Source organism: Centruroides vittatus, unplaced genomic scaffold, assembly GCF_030686945.1.
Source record: "Centruroides vittatus isolate TY-2023 unplaced genomic scaffold, ASM3068694v2 contig_979, whole genome shotgun sequence".
Lineage (NCBI taxonomy): Eukaryota > Metazoa > Arthropoda > Arachnida > Scorpiones > Buthidae > Centruroides > Centruroides vittatus.
The window spans coordinates 1888036-1911593 of record NW_027122650.1 but is presented as its reverse complement, the minus strand read 5'-3'; the positions used below and the strand labels follow the sequence as shown (position 1 = coordinate 1911593).

At 31.3% G+C, this 23558-nt stretch overlaps 1 protein-coding gene across 1 annotated transcript in view; it reads left to right on the top strand.

The window, feature by feature from the left end:
- The window catches only part of LOC136985834 (WW domain binding protein VOPP1-like), a 39961-nt gene extending 17526 nt beyond the window's left edge, over positions 1 to 22435 (top strand). Inside the window, exons 3-5 of the mRNA XM_067283204.1 lie at positions 309 to 389; positions 7306 to 7457; positions 21643 to 22435. Coding sequence (XP_067139305.1) covers positions 309 to 389; positions 7306 to 7457; positions 21643 to 21854 — 445 coding nt within the window. The 3' untranslated portion in view covers positions 21855 to 22435. The remainder of the gene's footprint in view (positions 1 to 308; positions 390 to 7305; positions 7458 to 21642) is intronic.
- The last annotated feature ends 1123 nt before the right edge of the window (positions 22436 to 23558 follow it).

Sequence of the window (23558 nt, the reverse complement as noted above, 5' to 3'; positions counted from 1 at the left end):
TAAATATCCTCTTTTTTTTCCTTTTGTTGGACAAACTTCTTTAGCAGAACCTGTCCTTGATTTCATGCCCAAGCTCATTTTTTTGCAGTTTTCAGGTGATGTGATTGCATGTTGGTTGCAGGATATGTCCTAGCCCTCGTACATCCTCTCTTCTAAAACTAAATGGAAATTATTTTTGCATATTTTTTAAATTTATTTTTGTTGTATTCTTTCTAAGATAATGTTATTTTCAAAATTTATATGTTTGGAATGTTTTATTTCAATAAGAATAAAAAAATTAAATATTAATCATAATTTTAAATTTACAGTTGTAAAGCATATGAATATTGCTGTGGTCAGTTTTGCTGTAGATCACGTGAAATTAGTTTCTACCAGTTATGGTACTTCTGGTAAGTTACCTTTAATAAATTCTTTTTATTTATGAAATAATTGAGTTAACTGAGAATTTAAGAAATAAAAGAAATTTTAACAAGATGAAACCTTTCAGGCTTGATTTTAAGATTTTTGTTGTTAAAGTTTTTGATCATTTTCAAAATGTATATTTTATTGTTTTCCTTTAAAGTTGCATTTTCTTAAAAATTCAAAAAACAAACAGCTTAAAAAGAAATGGTGAAATATAATTTTTTAAAGAAAGACTTGATTCTTAAAGAAGAAATTTTTGAAGAAAATTGTAACTGTTTTTTCTAAATATTTCTTATAATTTTGAAAATTCTTATTATAATAGCTTAATTTCTCAAAAGTATTCAAAGTTTAAATATATAGCAATAAATAACTCTTAAAATCAAGCCGGGTCATCATGTTAAAAAGAAAGGAGTCAAAAACACAGAAATTTACTTTATAAATTTAAATGTAATTCTGTTTGTATTAATATTTATTAAATAATTTAGAAAATTCTGGAAGAAAATCTGCATACAGTGGAGACTCAAACCTGCAACTGCCTCTTACTGTACAGATGCATTGCCAGTTATGCTGCCAGTCCTTTGTTCGATCCCTCACATCCAGATATAATTATTTTTGATATAACCATACTAGTTGTTCATGGTGCTGACATGGATACAGAGCCATGAGTAACTAGTATGGTTACTCATGGCTCTGCACTCATGACTTATAATTACACACTATGTCACTTAGCCGACTAACACTTCATTTCAGCATGATGTATATATACATTTATAAACTTTTTAAAGCCCAATGATTATTATCAATATATTACAGCCAAATGATTACTGGATGAAATTGGTAATTTTCTAAATTATTTAATATATATTAATTTAATTATAATTGTTAAATTGAAAAAGAGATGGTATCTAACTCCTACATTTAGTGCCAAATTACACAGTATTTAATAATTATTAGTAGCAGAAATGTAGCCTGATTTAATCCAATAATTGTTTGGCTATAATATAATAATCATCAAGCTTAATAATCATAAAATAATGTTTATATTTATATATATACCAGCTGTTACCTGCGGCTTTGCTTGTGCGGATTTTGCAAGCAAACCCTATTTACATTCAGTATTTCAACAACCATAGTAATTGTTGTTTAACACCTACTGCTGAGAATCAAATGAACTGTTTTTAATTTGATAAATTTTCTGGAACATTTACAATCGAACCAATATGCAAAAAGAAATTTGAATTTAAAACAGTTCGAACATTTGGTTAAAAAATCGAAATACAGTAGTGTGTCATTTATCCGAATCAATTGGGGACTGAGGTTGTTCGGATAACCGATTATGTATGAAAAAATATATTAACCTATCCCATGTTGAAATTTTTCTCCGTTGCATGTCACTTTGTGTTGAATTTTTGTTGATTTTAAGCCTAACGAAAATTTTTATAATAATAATTGAGGCTATTGTATCGTTAAAAATTATTTCTTCATTTTGTACAAACAAAATGAATATATTGAAAAATATAAAAACAAAAAAATTATACTTTAGAAGTTAATCTAGTATCAAAAACATTTGATTCAGCATGACACAGTCTGACTGGAAAGCTTTCGGTTAACTGACGTTTCAGTTGACCGGCTTTCAAATAAATGACACTCTACTGTATATAAAAAATATTTATAACAATGTCTGAAATGTTATCAATTTAATACCCCTAAGTACTCAATGAAGACTAAACGTAATTAAAAACAAAAAATCTCATCTAAGATAGTACAGTAGAAGTCGTTCTTCAGGTTAAGACTTAATGCTATCCCTCTCCCCCGTGGGGGGAATTTCGAAAAATCCCTTCTTAGTGGGATTTTTCGAATTTCCCCCCACGGGGCGTTTTTATGACGTACCCTAACTGTGTATCAAATTTCACCTCTAGGTTCTGGAACTTTCTAGAAAAAACTGGAACATTCTTATTGAAGCGTCACACATTTTCAAAGTCAAACACTTTCAACCCCCATATTTCCCACACCCTTATAGCTATCGAGATGCAACCACCATAGGCATTATGGGAGACTTGGGGCTACTACTAACACACAAACTCCATTTATGTGCGATGTGTAGTTTTGGCTGCAGAGTGAAGTATAGGCACAAACATGTCCATTTTTATATGTATACAGGCAGTCCTCTTCTTACGAATATTCGAAGTTATGAACAAAGCCGACAGATGGCGGGTTATCATGAGCGTGAGAGGCTCTTAGTTGAGTTTGGACTGTAGTCATGTGTCAATCATGTGTGGTGTCATTTGTTTACTATTAAAGTGCAGTTGGTTATTTTTTATGTACAGTCAACTTTATTTTTGAAGTTTTACATTAAAAACATTTACAGTACATACATATGTACATTTGTAGTTGTTTTAAATGAGTAATTTTAATAAATAATGTACATGTGATTGATTTGAATTTATACTTTTCTTTAACAATCTTAATTCAACATTATTCAAGTAGCCTAAACATTACATAATTGTAAAAACAATGCTGTATTTGAGATTTTGCGCCAAACCTCATCTTTTCGAGTTACGAACTTTTCAACTTGCGAACGACCGCTATGAGCGGATTAAGTTCATAAGTAGAGGACTTACTGTATATATATTCAGTTATCTTGAAAAATCAGTTATCCGAACAACCCCAGTCCTCAATTGATTCGGATAATATATATGTATATATTATGTATGTATATAAATTAATGTTTGTTATCACTAAGTAGCATTTCTTTTTAACATTGTTTAGAATAGCCAATCCATATAATTTACAAGCAAAATAAATATTTTGTTAATGTGAGCCTAGGTATACAAAATGGTAGCATTTCCGGTAACCTCGATGTCAAGTGTTTTTAGAAAAGAAATTAGATGGCGTTGATAGTAATGATGCCTTTGTATGCAAATATCCATAAAAAAATTCCATTCAGGAAACATGAGGAATAATGTGAATTTCGAATTTTGGTTACGATGTAGACAGATTATGCACGTTGTTAATTTTTTTAAAAGTGTCCGTGTTTTTTTAAAGTTTGTACAATTTACTCGAAGTCTAAAGTTATCGAGGAGGAAAGTTTGTCAATGGTAATTAACATGTTAAACGTGTACTTAATGTGTTTAATGTGTGTTAAATATCATAAAAGTGTATTAAAGGTCTGTTAACATTGTGTAAGTGAGGTAAAAATTTTGTAAAGGGTTTACATGTGGTTCAAATATGCGTTTAAAGTGTGTAAATGTGCTAAATGTGTTTAAAAATGTGTAAATGTGTGTTAAACGTGTTAAATTTGTCATAACCAAGGATATGTAATAGTGATTTCCGACCCAAAAGACAACGTGAACAACACATGGAAGGCTAGGTGGCCATGGATCACAGGTGCACCCTCTACAGAGACGCTGCCTATCATAGATGAAAAGGCGAGAGAGATGTGAATCATAAGACTGCAGTTCTTAAGAGGAGTAAAATTTATGTACAATACAGGCAAATTTTGCTCGAACCACTGATGTATAGAATCTTGTAATTCACTTTGTCCATGCATTGATTGAATTTATAGGTAGTATAACAACTTTTTTATTTTTCGTTTCTGGTCCAAGAGTAGGAAAAGTAACCAAAAGCAGAGGAAAAAGTAAGTAGCAAATTTACGTTTCAAAAATGTTTTAGTTTTAAAAAAGTTAAAATATAGGCACGTTTAGCTTATTGTCGACGGTTGCCATCTTGTTTGCACATTTGCGTGTGCAAACAAGATGGCAACTGGAAGTGCCGCCATTTTGTATACCTAGGCTCACATTAACCAAATATTTTATTGTGTTTTATACTACCTTTATACTGGACTCTATCAAAAATTTTTATTTGTGTTTCAAATAAAGCTAATTACATACATAAATAAAATAATAATAATGTAAAATAATGATTTCATATTTTTATCAATTTTCTTTTAATATAATAATAATCATAAATTGATAAAAATGCAATTGGTGGAGGGAGATATTGCCCTAATCAACTGCCATCATGGCAATCCACCTCATCTTGCTTGTTTATCTCAGCTTCCTTTCTAATCAACACTGTCTTTCTGTTTTAATCAGTCCATTCTGAAGATTTCCTATTAACCAAGACAAAAATGTTAATATTTCTCCAACTTTACTGACTGTTAAAGATGCATTGATTGAACAAATTAATCACAGTGGCTTATGAATTGTATCTTAAATTCATTGATGCTTTTTTTATACAGTCAACTCCGCATAAGTCGACACCCCGGGGTGGGTGTCGACTTATGCGGAGGGGGAAATGGGTCAAGTTATCCGATGTGATGACTAAAGCGTATAAATGTGTAGTTGGAAAAAAAGCCACAAAACTACAATTAATAAAAATACAGTAGTGCATTATACAGTACTATAGGCTTACAATACATTGAGTCCTCCATTTACAATTACTCTATAGATGAAAAACTGAAAAATTCGTTTAGTGTTGTTTGTTTTGAGCACTTAACTGTCTCAACTTTCTTTTTCAACGATCACGAACGTCCTGAAAACATCATCTTCGCAATTGTCAATCATTGGCAAGTAACGTCTAAGGATTCATAATGCCTCTAGCATGGGAAAATGCAAAATTGGATTCTGGTGTGACGTTGATGTAGATTGTATATTTTCTTTTTTGTTTATCTGTTATTATTTTATACATAAAAATACATAATAAGGCATTTTTATTAATATGTATATGTTACAGTAAAAACCCGTTTTTAGTTAAAACGCGTTTTAACTGGTTGAAACTAGTTTTTACTGGATGCCATTGTTATAACTAGAATTTACTGCTAGTCAAAAATGAATTTGAGTTAAAACTAGTTTTAACTAGACAAAACGGGTTTTAACAAAATGGCTTAGTAAAAACTGTTTCGACCAAGGTCATTCAGCTAACACGTTCCTATAGTGTATGATGAATTTCATATCGCTTTAACCCTTTTCCCCCGACATCTTGTTTACGTTTATTTTGCGATCCCTCCTAAGGCAATATAGGTCAGTCAGGCAATATTATTTTAAAAGTTCATCAAAAATCAAATTATCATTATATCTATATGAAAAAAATCACATTTATTAACCTTTCAACAGTGGAACATTTAGGTGTGGGGCTACCACTTAGTTGTGGAGAAGAAATCTGGAAAATTTTAAAGTATATTTTCAAGCGTTTTTTCTCATTACTGTTTCAGAAAAAGATTTTGTAAACAGTTTTGTCTAGTAAAGAAAAGTCTTTTTTTATTGTTACATAATTCATTTTTTATGTGAATTTTTTTCGCGGTAGTTTTTGGCTAGTTTTTGGCGATACCTCCAAAAGAATTTAGCGAGTATAGTCGTCCCTCACCACTGCCACAGGATCGCCTTGGACGACTATACTCGTCCCTCACTGTTAAGAGGTTAATATCTTTAGTTTTAAATACGATATTTTTCAATACATTTTATTAGAAAAATTTATAAGAAAAAAAATAATATATATCAGAACTGACACATAAACTTGATAATTTGTAACATTTTGTGAAAATTAACATTGTCTAGTTACATAGTTGATTGCTGGCACTGAGCCAGAAAGATGTAGAATATTGTTTTGTACAATTCGATATAACACTTATGCATGTATGTTTATTCGTTGTGAAAAACTCGTACATTATATCAAACATTTGTTTGAAATCAAAATTTTATACTGCTATTAACTAATATAATGAATTATTATACTTTATTCACTTCATATCGAATGAGATTATATCTGTTGTTAATAAATTTTACAAAAATCGATATTTACCAAAGTAACGATGAATCGGTACCCTCGAAGTTTTGCTTAAAAAGCCAGGGTACCGATCGATCGGTGCCTTCAGGGACAAAGGGTTAATTGATGTTAATAACACAGATGTGTGACCAATATTTTCAATAAATATCGTATTAAATAATACAAATGTTTTAATCCCAATCATCACTTTATTTATTTCCCCCAAACATATTTATGTAGCTAAAATTAGTTTTAACTAATGTTAAAAGTTAAAACCAGTTTTATCTAAAATCAAAACATGTACAGCAGTAAATTCTAGTTTTAACTAGACAAAACGGGTTTTAACAATGACATCCAGTAAAAACTAGTTTCAACTAGTTAAAACGCGTTTTTACTGTAATATATATATTAATAATAATAATATATCATTATATTATTAAATATATTAATTATATATTAATAAATAAATCAACTCCCCCTCCTGAAAAAAATGAGTTTGCACCACATGTGTGGAGTGAATTTATTTTTTCAGAAGGGGGTGACGACTTATCGGAGTGTGGGACAGCAAAAGTATGTTGACTTATCCAGTGGTAATGAGTTTAACGGTGTCGAGTAAACTGGAGTTTTTTAACATTAATGCCTATGTAAGTCAGCCGGGACCACAGAAAGCTGACTACTTAACCGATGGTGTTAAGTTATCTGGGTGTCGACTTATGTGGACTCGAATGTATTTTGAAAATTTAAATTTGAAGAATTAAAAATTCATAATATTTGAACTTTAAACTAGTGCATATCAAAATCAATATGTGATTTAACTAAATTTTGTTGTGATTGATGATATTTTCCAGCCAACTTAGCCAAGACCATTGACACAAGTTGGCATGCACAAACTAAACAGGTCTATTTGTAAAATGAGGTGATATTTTTTCTGATATAGAAAAAATAGTGACTGCTGATTTATAATAAAATAAATAAAATATTTCTATTTAGATATTCAGTTGTTCATTAGTAGCCATCAGTTTTAAATAAAATTAGGAACATAAAACATATAATGAAAATATCCAGTTATTATTATTAAGTTAAATGTTAAAATATCAAGTGGCAGATAATTTTAGGTTAATGCTATAATTTGTTTTATAGGTTAATGATAATACTGATGTTGCTGATGTGTTCTGGTGGTGGCTGGTGGTATCGTTTCAGATATCGAAATCATTTTCACAATCAACAAAGTCATTTTGGTTTTGCTGGATCTGCAACACCTACTTTGGTCAGACCACATGTATATGGTGCTAGTGAGTCATTTTTCTTCTTTTGTCTTTTTTAATATTTTAAGGTATATTGAAATATGAATACTCTATTTATAATTGTTTGTTTACTTTTAGTGACACACTTCAATATAAGAATCATAAAGAATACTATATTATTTGTTTATTTATTTTAATTTAGTTAACAAAAATTTTCGAACGGTATTCTATTGATAGTTATAACTTGTTTTGCGTAATTACATTTGGATGATAAATATTCTGAAGTATATAATTACATATACTTCAAATTGCACAAAAAACACCATTGAGTACTTTTCTAGCCCTGTTTTTCTTTTCAACAAACATTTTCAGCTTTTTTGATAAGCATGACTCAGGTTTGTCCAAGATTCCAAATTTCAGTGTTCTAAATTGGAATATGAACTTGACAATAATGGCTTCAAAAGTTTTTAAATTTTAAATTAAAATGATGTAATGGTCAGATTGTCTGCAACCATGTATTTTCTAACTTCTGGAATATGAGATGGTTCATGTTGCTCCATGTTTATAACAGTATTATTCATATGCCATTATACATTGTGGATCTCTAGTTGAAAGATCTTATTTGGATTATCTTAAATCAATCTCCAGGCAGTAGATAAGGTTTCACCTCTTTTAAACTGCATAAAAAGCCAATAATTGCTTTGACCATAAAAATTACATTGACCAAGTCTGGTCAATGTAATTTTTTATCAAATTGCATTGACCAGATTTGCCACCACTCTGTCCTACAGAGCCCAGAGTGGTGGCAAATCTGAACAATGTCAAATTGATAAAACAAGTCCTTAATGAACAATATCTAAGAAATTTAGACATCCTAGAAATTTATAAAGACTCTTCAGGAGGGGTGTGCATAAACCAGAAAAAGTGTGAAATCTTATCTGCTGCGTGGAAATTGATGATCCAAATAAGAACTCTCAACTAGAGGCCCACAACATATAATGGCATATGAATAATACTGTTACAAACATGAAGCAACACGAACCACCTCATATTCCAGAAGTTAGAAAATACAAGGTTGCAGACAATCTGACCATTACATCATTTTAATTTAAAATTCAAAAATTTTTGAAACCATTATTATCAAGTTCATATTCCAATTTAGAACATTGAAATTTGGAATCTTGGACAAACCTGAGACATGCTTATGAAAGAAGCCAAAAATGTTGAAAAGAAAAACAGGAGTAGAAAAGCACTCAAAGAAATGCTTTTCATGTGACATTAACTCTCTTCCAGCTTTGATTCTATTAAACATGTATAGTCAAAAAACCAAAATAAATATTAGTGATGTAACGAATAGTATATTCAGCCTCAGCCAAATACCGAATATTCGGCTAGGAGCGTTGCCGAATGGCCGAATATTCGGCCAAACTATTCGGCTTGATTAATGCACGTACGAAAATTGGCGCGCAAACCACATTATGGCAAAGATCGCGAACCGTGCTCTATATTGGCCCGCTGTCACTACAATTTTTTCTTCCATTAGGTCTAAATTATTTAAATTAATTAATTAAATTATAATTATTAAAGTTAATATGAGATGGAGCCTAACATCTACCTCTAGTGCCAAATTGGTTTATAATTTATGTAATAGCCGTAAATAGCCTGCTATGATTCGGCAATTGTTGGTATTTAGATGTAAGTTATAACTTATAAGTTATTTTAATGCAATCGATCATTTTAACTCTTTAATTAAACACTAAAATTTTGTTTTTACTACGTATTTGTAGACTGAATAATACCCTAAGGATATACTTTAGTGGTGACATAATATGGTCTAGTTTCTCTCCAGTTGTGGAACAGTTCAAATATATCGTATAAATATTAAAATATATGTGAACACGAATATAACATAATTAACTAAACAATAACATTAATGCTCGATACATTCTAACCTACACGCCATCAATGCCATAAGATATCGGGCTAGATAAAGGTTATAATATTATTTAATTACGAAATAATTTAATACTAGAGTTAGATGCTATTTCTTATTAACTTTAATAATTATAGTTTAATGTTCAGCATTAATAAAAGTTACAAAAATGATTAATTTACTCTGTTTTTGTTATTTCTTACTCCTATTTTTAGGTATTCAGTATTCGGCCGAATAGTGATTAAATATTTGGTATTCGGCCAAATAGTGATTTAAATATTCGGTGTTCGGCCGAATAGTGAAAAATAGGCCGAATACCGGGTAGTAACCGAATATTCGTTACATCACTAATAAATATTCTGGTAGATATAACATATTACTAATTCATTAAAATTTTCCTCAGAATCTCACAAGAGCTTTGTTTAATTTCAATTTATACAAGTCTTGATTAGAGGCATTAAAAATCAGAGTGGATTTGATGCTAAATTGATCTGCATTAGGGATACACTTAAAATTTTGACCATTCATTTAATATTAGGGTTTTGATGTTTATTAATTTTAAATATTTCAACATATAGTTTTGTGAAGCTGGAACACTTTAGCAATAAGCAACTCCAAGCCTTTGTACTCTTTCCAGCAAAAATTTTTAATAGGACAAATGTTTTTAGTCTCTTTAGATTCGTTTAAAAACCTGATACAGGCCCCTTAAAGAGGCTTAAAATGTATATCCTGTTAAAATTTTTTGCTGGAAAAAGTACAGAAGATATGGAGTTGCTTATATTCAAACATATTATCACTTAAAAATTTTCTGTTCTGTATTGTTTTATAACTGATAATTTAAGTTTTTAAAATAAAATTTATATACAGAATACATACATTATATATGTGGTGTCTATAGATGGCTGAGCTGGGTGTTAAGAAGCGTATGCAGAACACAGTTTAAGAAAGAATATGAAGAGCTTCTTATGACATATAGTGATGTATATTTTAATACGATACAGAAAACATTACAAAATGAAAAACACTAAATAAATCATCTTGATACTAATTATTAAACGGATATTAATCATCTTGAAGTGGACACGTCGTTTGTGCTATGTCGTTGCTTCTTCTTTTTCTTACTCTAATGGTTCTTCTTTTTTCCCACTTGTGCAGAATGCCTGTGCATGACATTGGACTCAACCAAGTCATATCAGTGTGGGGGATGGGCACCACATATATAAATATGATATTTTTTTATTAGTTAGTTATACATTAACAAAACTGTTTTAAAATAAACCATTTATTATAACAACAACAACAACAACAACAACAACAACAACAACAAACTCCTCTCCCGTGGTCACTACCTGGTCGTGGTGGGAGAGCCCAGTAATTTTACTGATCCATAGGGCAATGCAGGCTGGAGTACAAGCTCCTGGTAGGGACACCCATGCCAGTAAGGTCTATGGGGAGAAATGAAGCTAAGAGTGACCACACCCACATTCTGTGGTGATATTTATTATGGTAATAACTAGATCAAAGTGTGATACCGGCTCGGACGTCGCCCGGGTTAACAAGGTCCGCGTTCGTGGGTTAGGCAGAGGCTCACGTTTGAAAAATAGGCCACAGTCTCCCCTGGTTACCAGTGGCGAAAGTAGCACCGGCCCAAGCATGGCTACTGCAATGCCCTCAACAGATGTGAGGAACCAACCCAGCCTTGGTGTTTCTGTGGCAATGCATCCACAGACCACAAAGGCTGGAAAACCACGCCAACGGATGAAATGGACAACGGAAATGAACAAGTTTATCATCCGTACTTATTACACCATCACAAAACTCGAAACAAACACGACAGCATACAGACAACAACTACACCATAAATTCACACAACAATATCCTCACCTCACTGTCACTGAACAAAGGGTTGTTGATCAAAAAAGAACAATTATACACAACAACCTTATTCCACAAACAACACTTGAACTTATCAAACAACAGGTTGCTGATCAAATACATCAACAGACAGAAACATCTAACATTAATGAAGATCATGTAACCTGTCAGGATAATCCAGCAACAAGCATTGATAATAACACACATACAACAGGTAGGGGCCAAGTGTAAGATTAAGGATTGAGGCTTCTGTCGTCCTTGAATAACCATCAACTGAAGAAAACTTAGTGATGAAATTTGCCATGTGTCCGAGAAAATACACCATATAGTTTGTGTTCAAGTTGCACACATACAACAATTACCACTAATGATACTACAGACACTTCCTCATCCATCACTGATAACATAGACATGGATTTAGTTAATACGCTCTCACTTATATTTCAGGAAACACTCACTAAATATACAGGCACAGATCCCACACAACGACCACGAATTCCAAAAATCAACACGTCAAAGGAAGTAGGAAAAACACTAAATTACGTAAACACTCACTTACTACCACACTACATTCATTCAATTTCTACACTCGCAGACATTCATACATTAGTTTATGCTGGAGCAGTCACAGTAGTGACACACCATGGACTGAAAGTACAATCACAGACAAACACACAGAAAACAAAATTCTATCACAAGCCTGCCTGGCAGAGAAGAATAGAAATACAAATAAATGACATTAGACAGCAATTAGGCAGGCTGACACAATACGCTAAAAGCAACATAACACTTAAATTAAGGAAACAGCTCAAAAACATTTTCAAGAAAATAAAAACACACACAAAACATGAACATCACAACACACACATTACAGAATACATTGATACACTAAAACAAAAACTTGCTGTCAAAGCACGTAGACTCAAACGATACAAAACATGTACACTACGAAAACAACAAAATAAATTATTTACAAACAATGAAAAACTCTTTTACAGACAAATTAATAACAAAGCAAACACTGATACACAGCACAGTGACACACCAACAGAAGAAGAACTCACAACATATTGGTCTTCTCTTTGGTCCAGTGCTGTCACGCACAATGCTGATGCAGGCTGGATCGAGGAGGAGAACAGAAACTTACACAACATACCAACTATGCCCTGTGCTGAAATAAACATACATGATTTCCAATACACTGTTAACAGAGCACACAACTGGAAGACACCTGGTGTAGACAACATTCACAATTTCTGGTACAAAAAGTTTACATCACTGCACCAGGAACTAGCTAAACACCTAACACACATCATCATCAATCCACAGGACATGCCAAATTTTCTTACTCAGGGCATCACCTACATGAAACCTAAAAACAACAATACCACAGACCCCACACAATACAGACCAATTACATGTCTTCCAACACTGTACAAATTATTGACATCCTGTATCGCAAACAAAATATACAAACATATTGAAGAACACGACATTCTAACGGAACAGCAAAAAGGTTGCCATAGAAATCACAGGGGATGCAAAGAACAGTTACTCATAGATTCAGTCATTCTACGGCAAGCACACAAACAACACAGAAACATACACATGGCATATATAGACTACAGAAAAGCATTCGACAGCATTCCACACAGTTGGCTGCTACATATTCTACACATGTACAAAATACATCCATCACTCATTGCATTCTTTCAAAACACTATGCAGCACTGGAGAACAACACTACATCTCAGGGTTAGTAACACTTCCATACAAACAAACCAAATTTTTATTAGGCGAGGAATTTTTCAAGGAGATTCCTTGAGTCCTCTCTGGTTCTGCTTAGCCCTGAACCCATTATCCAACATGTTAAACAACACGCAGTATGGTTACAATATCAGACATGAAAAAACAACACAGTTTACACTGTCACATCTCATGTACATGGATGACATAAAACTTTATACATCCACACAAAAACAACTTTATCAACTCCTACAAATCACACATTCATACACCAAGGACATACAAATGGAATTTGGCCTAGATAAATGCAAAACACTTCACATAGAAAAAGGAATCCTGAAGAAAGAAGATTTTGCGCTCGGAAATGGAGACGTTATTGAATCCATGGAAGAGGGCAAGTTCTACAAGTATTTAGGATTCCAACAGGCCAAACTAACAGAACATACACAAATAAAGCAAAGATTAATTAAAGAATACCAAAGTAGGTTAAATGCTATTCTCAGAACACAGTTAAATGCAAAACATACAGTCAAAGCAATAAACACATATGTCATTCCAGTACTTACATATTCTTTTGGAGTTATACATTGGACTCACACAGATCTCAAGCAACTCCAAAGGAAAACAAGAACTACACTTACTAAGCATAAACAACATCATCCTAAATCTGCCACAGAAAGATTAACCCTTCCACGTAAAGATGGCGGACGTGGCCTGATTGACATAGTTAACCTTCACTACAAACAAATACAGTCACTGCGAGAGTTTTTCTACAAAAAACAAGAAACATCACAATTACATAAAGCAGTAACTCTAGCAGACTCAAATAACACACCATTAAACTTACACTCACATCATATGGACACAACGCAACATATAAAAAGCACAGACACCATTAAGCAATCGTGGGCTCGAAAGGCACTCCATGGCAGGCATCCTTATGATCTGGCCCAGGATTTTGTTGACAAAACTGCGTCAAACAGCTGGTTAGCACGGGGATGCCTCTTTGGGGAGACGGAAGGATTCATGATCGCCATACAGGATCAGGTCATAAATACTAAAAACTACAGAAAACACATACTCAAAGATACAACACTCATAAATGACACATGCAGAAAATGTCATGTCATGCCAGAAACTATACAACACATCACTTCTGGTTGCAAGCTCTTGGCACAGACAGATTATCTACACAGACATAATCAAGTAGCAAATATAATACACCAAGAGCTTGTAAAGAAACACAAATTAGTAGACATCCACGAGCCATACTACAAATACATTCCGCAGACAGTATTGGAAAACAACACGCACAAAATGTACTACGACAGAGCCATAATCACAGATAAAACAATTTACCACAACAGACCAGACATCACACTCATTGACAAACACAATAAAATCACATACATTATAGACATGTCCATTCCAAACACTCACAATATACAAAATGCATATGCTGAAAAAATTAGCAACTACACAGAACTCGCCCAGGAAATAAGGCATCTGTGGAGGATGGATAGGGTGCTTATTGTACCTGTTGTTCTCTCCTCTACAGGTGTCATACCACACACACTACACAAAAGCCTGGGCACATTACAATTGAATAGAAACACATACATCACACTACAGAAGGCCACTATATTGAATACATGTCATATTGTGAGAAAATTCCTGAATACAGACACACACACTGATACACTTCTTTAATTTCTGTTTTGATTACTATGCCTTGACTTTGGTCCGGCATAGTACACAGCCACCGGTGTTAACCGAGTATCTCTCACTTAATCCAAAATAATAATAATAATAATAAAGTAAGTGAAAATAAAAAAAACTTATGTTACAATTTGCAAATGTTTACATAATTTTGTTTCACATACCATATTCAAGCTTAAATATTCCAGGTGTACAAGTAAATAGAAAAAATAAGCTAGAAGTGTATAAAAGTTTAACTAGGAAAGATACAATTGTCATAAAATTGATAGAGGAGGTCTGAATTACAGAGTTCAGGTTAAATGGGGTGAAACTAGAGTAATAGAAAAGCTATAAGTCTAAGAAAATTTGAGAAATCTTTTATATTGATCTAAGGAATATTGAACAGAATGAATAAGATAGTCAAAACATTTTAAATATGAAATTTTAAATTAGGATCTTGCATGTATTATTGATTACAATGACTCTTTTGGCTTATCTGATTTGTTTTTCTTTAAACTCTATAGAAATTTTAACAATAATATTATTATTTATTTCTGTTTTAAATGTTTTGTATAATAGTAATAACAAACAGCAAATTGTACCAACAATTATTATGATATATATAGCATTTCTATTATACAAGTTGAGGCAGAAGTCTTGAAAAAGTCTTTTATCTTGATCAACTTTGACAAAATTAACTCCATTACACAAAAGATAGTAATTGGATGGAAACCTCTACCTTTTGATGAGAAGTAGCATTTATTGCCATCATCTTGCAGCACATAATTTTAAAGTGAGAAAGTATCATATCATGTATCAATTAAGCATAGAACATGCCTAGAAACAATTGAATTATCAATTTACTCAAATTTTATTTGTTTGAACATATTTATTTGTTTATTTGTTTGAACATGAAATTTCATTACATCAGTCCAAGATTTGCTTCTTTAGTTGTGCCACATACAGATTTTCCCTGTATACAGAAATGACTGTAGATGTGGCACTTAAAGTCAAGTGGCAAATCCAGTAATCTCAGTCAGTAGCCATTCTACCAGTCCTCAATGTCCAATCCAGTTGCCTGGGAATTGGATATCAAGCCATTCACATTCATCATTCATGAAGTGTGCAGGTGTGTGAATGTTCAGTCTTCATTCAGGACAGATAGAACTACATTGTCCTGTAATGTGATGACCATTCATTATCCTGTAAACAAACACGGGTCCTATGATCCCAAATTTCACGCCATACCACGACTTTTACCACACTCAAGGTTTTGGATGGATTAGTCCATGATGGGTTACCCTCTGGCCAATATTCCAGAGTCCATTCTTCAAACTGCATAAATCATCATCATCACCACTTAGGTGATGCAGCAAGTTGCATCTTGTATGGATACCATTTCTGGGTACAAAATATCTGTGAGATGGATCTTTCACTGACCCTGGTTTCCAGGGATAGACATCTGAAACTGCATTTGGGACTTTCACAAATTATGCAAGAATACTTATGGCTACTGTGTGAAATAGGACAAATTTAATCTTGAGAATGGTGTTAGATAGATGAAAGTTAAGACCAGGTATGCAAAGATTAGGGGTAAGAGGTCTCAATTGACTACCGTATTTACTTGCATATAAGATGAGGTTTTTATTCATTTTTCACTGCTTCAAAAACCTAGGTCATCCTATACACACAAGCGAAGGATTCTTTATGTTTTTGTGCAATAATTTTTGTGAACTGTGTACAGTTCATACTGCATTATAGCAGTGTGCTATCAAGGTTAAGGCGAGTTTTGCTTTCAAAGAGACGGTCTGAAAATAGCTGGTCATTTAGCAATCATTATTAATGTAGTTATTTCATATTTGTTAACCTCTTAACAGTGAGGGAAGAGTATAGTCGTCCAAGGCGATCGCGTGGCAGTGGTGAGGGACGACTATACTCACTAAATTCTTTTGGGGGTATTGCCAAAAACTAGCCAAAAACTACTGCAAAAAAAAATTCACATAAAAAATGAATTATGTAACAATAAAAAAAAAGACTTTTCTTTACTAGACAAAACTGTTTACAAAATTTTTTTCCGAAACAGTAATAAGAAAAAAACGCTTGAAAATATACTTTAAAAATTTTCCAGATTTCTTCTCCACAACTAAGTGGTAGCCCCACACCTGACTGTTCCACTGTTGAAAAATTAAATTGGTATTTTTAATGAATATTTTCACATTCTGAATCATAAAAAATAAACTTTTTCCGGTCATGCATATTATAATCTTTTGGTTTTGCTATGTGAGTATCAAGTGCATGGAAAAGCATTCCTCAAGAGCTGATAGCAGTGTCATTTAGTAAATACTGCATTTTAAATTCACTCGACGGATCAGTGGATGATGTTTTGTGGAATGATAGTGAAAAGGGGAGAGTTGTAATGAAGCTTCAGAGGACGAATCCCAGTAGACAAAAGGTGATAGCATGAAGAAACATGGTTGTTTGCCTTAATACATGCATTTGATAATATTCTATTTGTGATTAAACAAAATAAAATTAGAATTGTATTAATAAATCTAATATTCTTTATTTTGATCTTTAAAGTCACACCTTGTCCTATATGCAAGATTGAGCATCTGTATTTACTCGCATCCTATATGTGAGTAAATACAGTATATAGAAAGTTCCAATCTAGATTGGAAGTCACATGATTTCAATTCAAAAATTTCTTCAAAACAGAGTTACATAGATGACCAGGAGGTGTATTCTGGTCATTGTCTCTTGTCTCTGAGAGACAGCATCTATGTCTCAAGCTGATTGGCTAATCATTTGTTTATGTCTCAAGAGATCACCACGTTTCCAAATGTATTATGGACAACTTTTTTTCTCAAAGATTCTCTTGTCTCTTAGAGATGAGCAGATAGCTGTCTTTTGACCGGTCTTTTGTCTTTTACCTTGATTTCGTTATATCCAATATGGATGACTGGACACTACTCACCTTATACAACTATAATAACATTTGCTATCTCAGAAAAGAATATTTTGAGATAGATAACATTTATGATATTTTTAACCTGAAGAAGACCCCCTTTGTAGATTGAAAGTGTTTGTTTTTTATCTGCATTAAACTATGCTGGAATTTCATTTGTAAGGTTCAGAGGTTTGCATTTTTTATGAGCATTAACTTAAAAATTCTCAAATATTTTTAGCTACCTTTAACCATCCTCAGAGATTAACATTAAAAACTTCTATAATATCAGGTGTTCAGTTAAAGAACATCTAACTAATAATCTAAAAACTAGCAAAGTTGTCACTCACTTGTCAAGCAAATGTTTTCATTCATTTTTAATGACTGTCGATTTGTTTAGTTAGCACTTTCTCATATTTGAATGTTTTTGTTTTAACCAAACACATTTAAGTCTGATTTATTTTTGGGCTACGATTAAACAAACAAATGAAATTATAGAATTTGGTCCCAATAATTTTTAAAATTATTTAATTTAATTATTAAAAACTGAATTTTAATTTTATCTTAGACAGTTATGTCATTATCTTGTTTTATCTGTAGGTCAAATTTGATAATTAGCTTAATTATAATGTGAAAATAACCCAAGCTTCAGATATGTTTGGCTATTAAAAACCACAGTACTAGTACATATTAAAAATCTAGTAAGTTTGCTATATACTGTATATATTTTTTTAATATTCTCTGAAAACACTTAGAAGCTAATGGAAATATTTGTGAATTTTTAACCACTACACCACTTATCTACGAGGGCTATTTTTTAAATAAGGTCCGTTTTTTAATAAGAAGAAAAACACTGTAAATATCATTAAAATATATTTTTTTCCCATATTCTACATACTTTTATCTACTTTTCTACATAATTTCCATTTTGTTTAAACATGTGTCATACCGCTCAACAATTTTTTGAATTCCGACTTCAAAGAAATATGCCGCTTGTCAAGAAGCCCAATCCACGACTGCAGTTTTCACTTCTTCTTCGTCGTTGAAATGTTGACCACCAAGGAACTCCTTTAAGTATCGAAACAAGTGAAAATCACTGGCTGCAAGGTCTGGACTGTGTGGATGATCGTATCGAGTCAAAACGATAAAGCACTGTTTAATCTTTTTGTTTTGTGATCGTCAGAAAGCAGTCTTGGAACGCACCAACAAAACAATTTTTGATAATTCAGTTTCTCCGAAACAATGGTATACAAAACTGATCTTGAAATCTGTGGAAACTCAATTGATAACGTTCAAATCGTGAATCGTCGTCCTCTCAAATTTTGTTATCCACATCACGAATCAAATCTTCAGAAATCAGAGAAGGTCGGCCAGGGCGTGCCTCATCATGCACATTAACTCGCCCATCCTTGAACATTCTTACCCATTTTCGAACTTTTACTCATAGCATTATCACCGTAAACTTCACAAATCTGACGGTGAATTTCCACTGCTGCCAAGTTTGTTGCATTCAAGAATCGAATAACAGATCGTATCTCACAGTCGGCAGGAGACTCAATTTTCTTAAACATTTTAAACTTCTACAGCTCAGCATACAGACAGACGATATGGCTGCAAATGGCGTCAAAACGCGCGCCAAGCTTGCTCGGAGCAGAAGGGCATGCATACCGCCGTGATTGCGCATTATTCTCACTTTCATTCACAAACGGACCTTATTTAAAAAATAGCCCTCGTATTATGTACATTTTTACACCAGAGTGTATAAATTTAATAACTTAAAATTCTTTTTTTCCTTGAAATTGCTTAAGATTGAGAATTCTTGACTATTAGGTATAGGTTTAATTTCATACAAACTTTCATTTGAATACTAAAATATTTAAAAATCAGGTGTAGCCATTTCATTGCCTTTCCTTGTAAGTTTAATTCAGTTAAGAATTACCTAGTTATCATAACTGTGGAAAATGGCAATTATTTCTGTAATAAATAAAGTAAATTATTTATTCTTCCTTGAATTATTTTAAATCTTGATTTTATTTATATATATACAGTAAAGCATCGATTATCCGACTCAGTTGGGGACTGGAGTTGGTCGGATAACCGAAAAGTATGAAAAAATACATTATTAGTATAGTGTATTAGGCCTGGTTTAAATACTAGCCTCTCTTTCATGGTCGAGCCAGTGCTGCCAGCTAAAACATGCAAAATTTAACAAAAATAATATTAAAGTAGCCAAGACATAACCAAATATTGTAGCACCACATTACTAGTGGACGTTTGAATTTGCCGACTAGAACGTGGTCGGTTAACCGATAAGTCGGTTAATCGGGGGTCAGATAATCGATGCTCTACTGTATATATATTTATTTATTTATTTATAATTTTCAATATATATATATATTCAATAATAAATAAATAAATAAATAAATATATATATATATATATATATATATATATATTGAAACTAGGAAAATAGTACATACTTTTGTTATAAAACTATTGTGGAATCTAGTTATTATAATCACAGTTAATGTTATCAATCAGCTATTGTTATAATAATCAGTTGGTCCCAGAACACACTACAAAATTAATTAAAAATAATTCTCCTATTATAAACAAGCTTTGCTATTGTTATTAATTGTGATAATCTCACTTGGGAACAAACAATAAAAATTCTTAGAAAATTCATACTAAATGGGCCTTTTCTTCAAAACTTGCTTTTAATCAAAGCATACCTTTGGGAATGAACATTCCTGTTTTAATTTCTCTAGTTTAGTGTTGTGATCTGTTGAGTTAAAAACAGTTGTTTATAAGAAATGTATCATATGTAAATGTGTAATACTAGGTACACACACTGTTAGTTGGCATTAAAATCCTTTTTATAATGCAAGTACTTTCAATGATACAAAATCAGGCTTGTGAGCATCTTGAATTTTGAATAGAATTTCACTATGTGTAATATAACATTCTCAACATTTAAACATTTAAAATTCACAATGGAATTCAAGGCTCATAAGTATGAGAAAGAACAAAAATTTGAAACAAGGCATAATGGAACTCTCAAAACATTTTTATGGCATGAGTCCGTGGTTATTATGACACAGGATGACTAGGGTATTATGCTGTTATGGTTAAATTTTAAAAGTGCAATCCACAAATTAGGGAAATTTCTTGAGAAGGAAGAGCTTGCTATCATTGCAGATAAGCCTGTATAAAGTTGGCTGTGGGGAGAGAGTTAAGAGGAAGCCATGTTTTTTGAAGATGTGACAAATGCATATAGAAAGGTGATCAAGGTATGGAACTGGTGACTGCATCCAAGTCAACAGTTTTTTAGAATGAAGAGTAGTGGCAGGAATAGGAAATTTTTAACTCTGGTGAGAACATAGAGAAATTTAGATGAATACACTGCCTGCCTTGCATATGGCCACATAAACATTATGTAATTAAGAGTTCAATGAGCTCATGCATTGATGGGAGTAAAAAGACTTTTAATGAGGGTAGAAATGGCCAAGTTTATGTAACATGTGATATATAATGTGTAAAGTTGTGTTAAGTACACATTTTGTGATAAATATAGTATAAATGCATACAATTTATAATTCTTTGAAATAAATTGAGTTTAATAATAATAATTTTTTATCCTCAGTTTGTTGTTATTAATCATTATTGTTATCAAGTCTGAAAGTGATCATAATAAGCAGATTCCATTGTATATGTAAATAACATAAACAGTCATATAATAGAATAATAATAAAATAATTAACCAATGTTATAAGCTATATTAATAAATTATTTCAAAATTTAATATAATTTATTTCAAAAATTATATTAAAATCAAATGTTTTAAAACTTCATAAGTCTTCAGGAATATAAACTCAATTTTAATAAACTTAAAAGCTCTTTAAGCAATTTTGAAGTAATTTATACTTTAATGTAGGAGTTGGATAAATACACACATTTTTCTGTATAAATAAAAAAACAATTTTTGCAACCACTTTCATTTCAAATTTATAAAAATAATTATATAAATTTTTATTTAGGGCCTTTTCAACCACCAACTTCAACACAAGGGCCTCCTCCACCTTATCCAACACAAGGACCTCTACCTCCACAGCAAGCCTTTCCTGTCCATCATCCAAATGCCATAAAACTTACACCATATTTAAATACACAAGGAACAGCTCCTCCACCATATACAGGCCCACCTCCAAGTTATGATGCAGCTGTTGGACAAGCAACTTCTAATCACTGATATTTTTAGAGTAAAATTGACTATTTTGGATGTTCAAAAGTAATTTCAATTAAATGTAACATTCCACTCATTGTCTTGGACTTTGAAACTGCATGCTAACAACAATTTTTCAACCAGTGTTGCTGATATGATGAAGCACTTCATTTGAACTGACAACAAAATTGAGCCATTTGGAATGTTATAGTCTGATAATGATAGTCATTTTTATTTTACAAAGGTTATAAAATATAATAATTGAAAATATTCTTAAAATATTTAATTAAGATATATTATACTTTAACAGGAAATTGAACAAAATTTGAAAATTTTGTTTTGTTTTTTCCAGTACATTCTAAATTAATAACATTAAATTTAGTTTTTTTAGATGCAATAATGTATTTAAATAAAAATAATTTCAAAAAGAGAATTAATAACAACATAATATTCCTTTTTTTATGCAATATTTTTCATGTTATCTTTTAAGTAATGTCACTTACAAATTATTAAAAGTTGAATTTATAAGAAAAGAATAAATTCTAAATAATTCACTTTTTGAATTGAGTATTACATTAGATTTAAGTATTAAATATTTGCTGACAGTTAGTCTATGAAGAGTATTAGATTCGAACTTTGATACTATGAAAAGTTTAAATTTCTTTCTCTTTTTATATGTTTCTATTTATATCATTATGAAATATACTTTTATTTATTTTTTTTCAAAACATTTTAGAAAAGAAATAAATTCTAAGTATACAAATGTTTCATTGGAAAATTAGTTTGAAAAGTCCTTAAAAAGAACAAATGCAGATAAATTTTCAAATGATAAAATTTATATTTTAAACTGAACATGAATTTTTCATTTGTTTTATCAGTTACATTAATTAAATTTAACAGGACTTACTAATTTAACAAAAGTTTGGAATTTTGTTTATATGTGAAATAACAACATTACAACTAATTAAATATTGTAATAGAAACGATAAACTTTATCTTCTTATATTGATGAGAATATTAATCATCATCGAATTTTGATTATTATTTATTTCCCTCTTACTACAAAAATTATTTATTTTCAAGTTTCACAATTTCTGTGAAATTTTGTAATAAGTAGAATCATATTTGCATTTAATATAACAAAATTTTAAACTATTTTTTATTCTCAAACTTAATTACATCAAAATTTTAGAAAGATTATTGCATTAGAAACATAACTTGAAGTGTGATTATGAAGATAGAATTAAATATTTTTGGATAAATTATAACTTTAGATTAAATTGAAATTTGATTTCATGTAATAAATAAATTGTTCAGACAAACAAACACATTTCTGTAACAGAAAAACAGCATATGTTATTAATTATAGCATTAAACCATAATTTCACATATTTATTCTTTAGATGATAATTGCTAGTTATGTAAGTATTAAAAAGAAATTTGTTGTACTGTAACAACAACAAGTTTTTTTAATATTTTTGTTACCTAATTCTATTTCATTATAATATTTTAATTTTTATTTCTTCTTTTAAATGATTAATTATGTTCAGAACGAAAGTACAAATTTGGCCAAAATAAAATTTGAGAGGAATTAAATACAGAGAGAAAGTTCTAGATATTAAAATATTGAAACAGCTGAAAATAGTAACAGAAATAAAATTATGGCTATTTATATCTTGTTATTAAAAATTATATTGAAAACTGTAATTAACCAGAATTTATTTTTTTAAA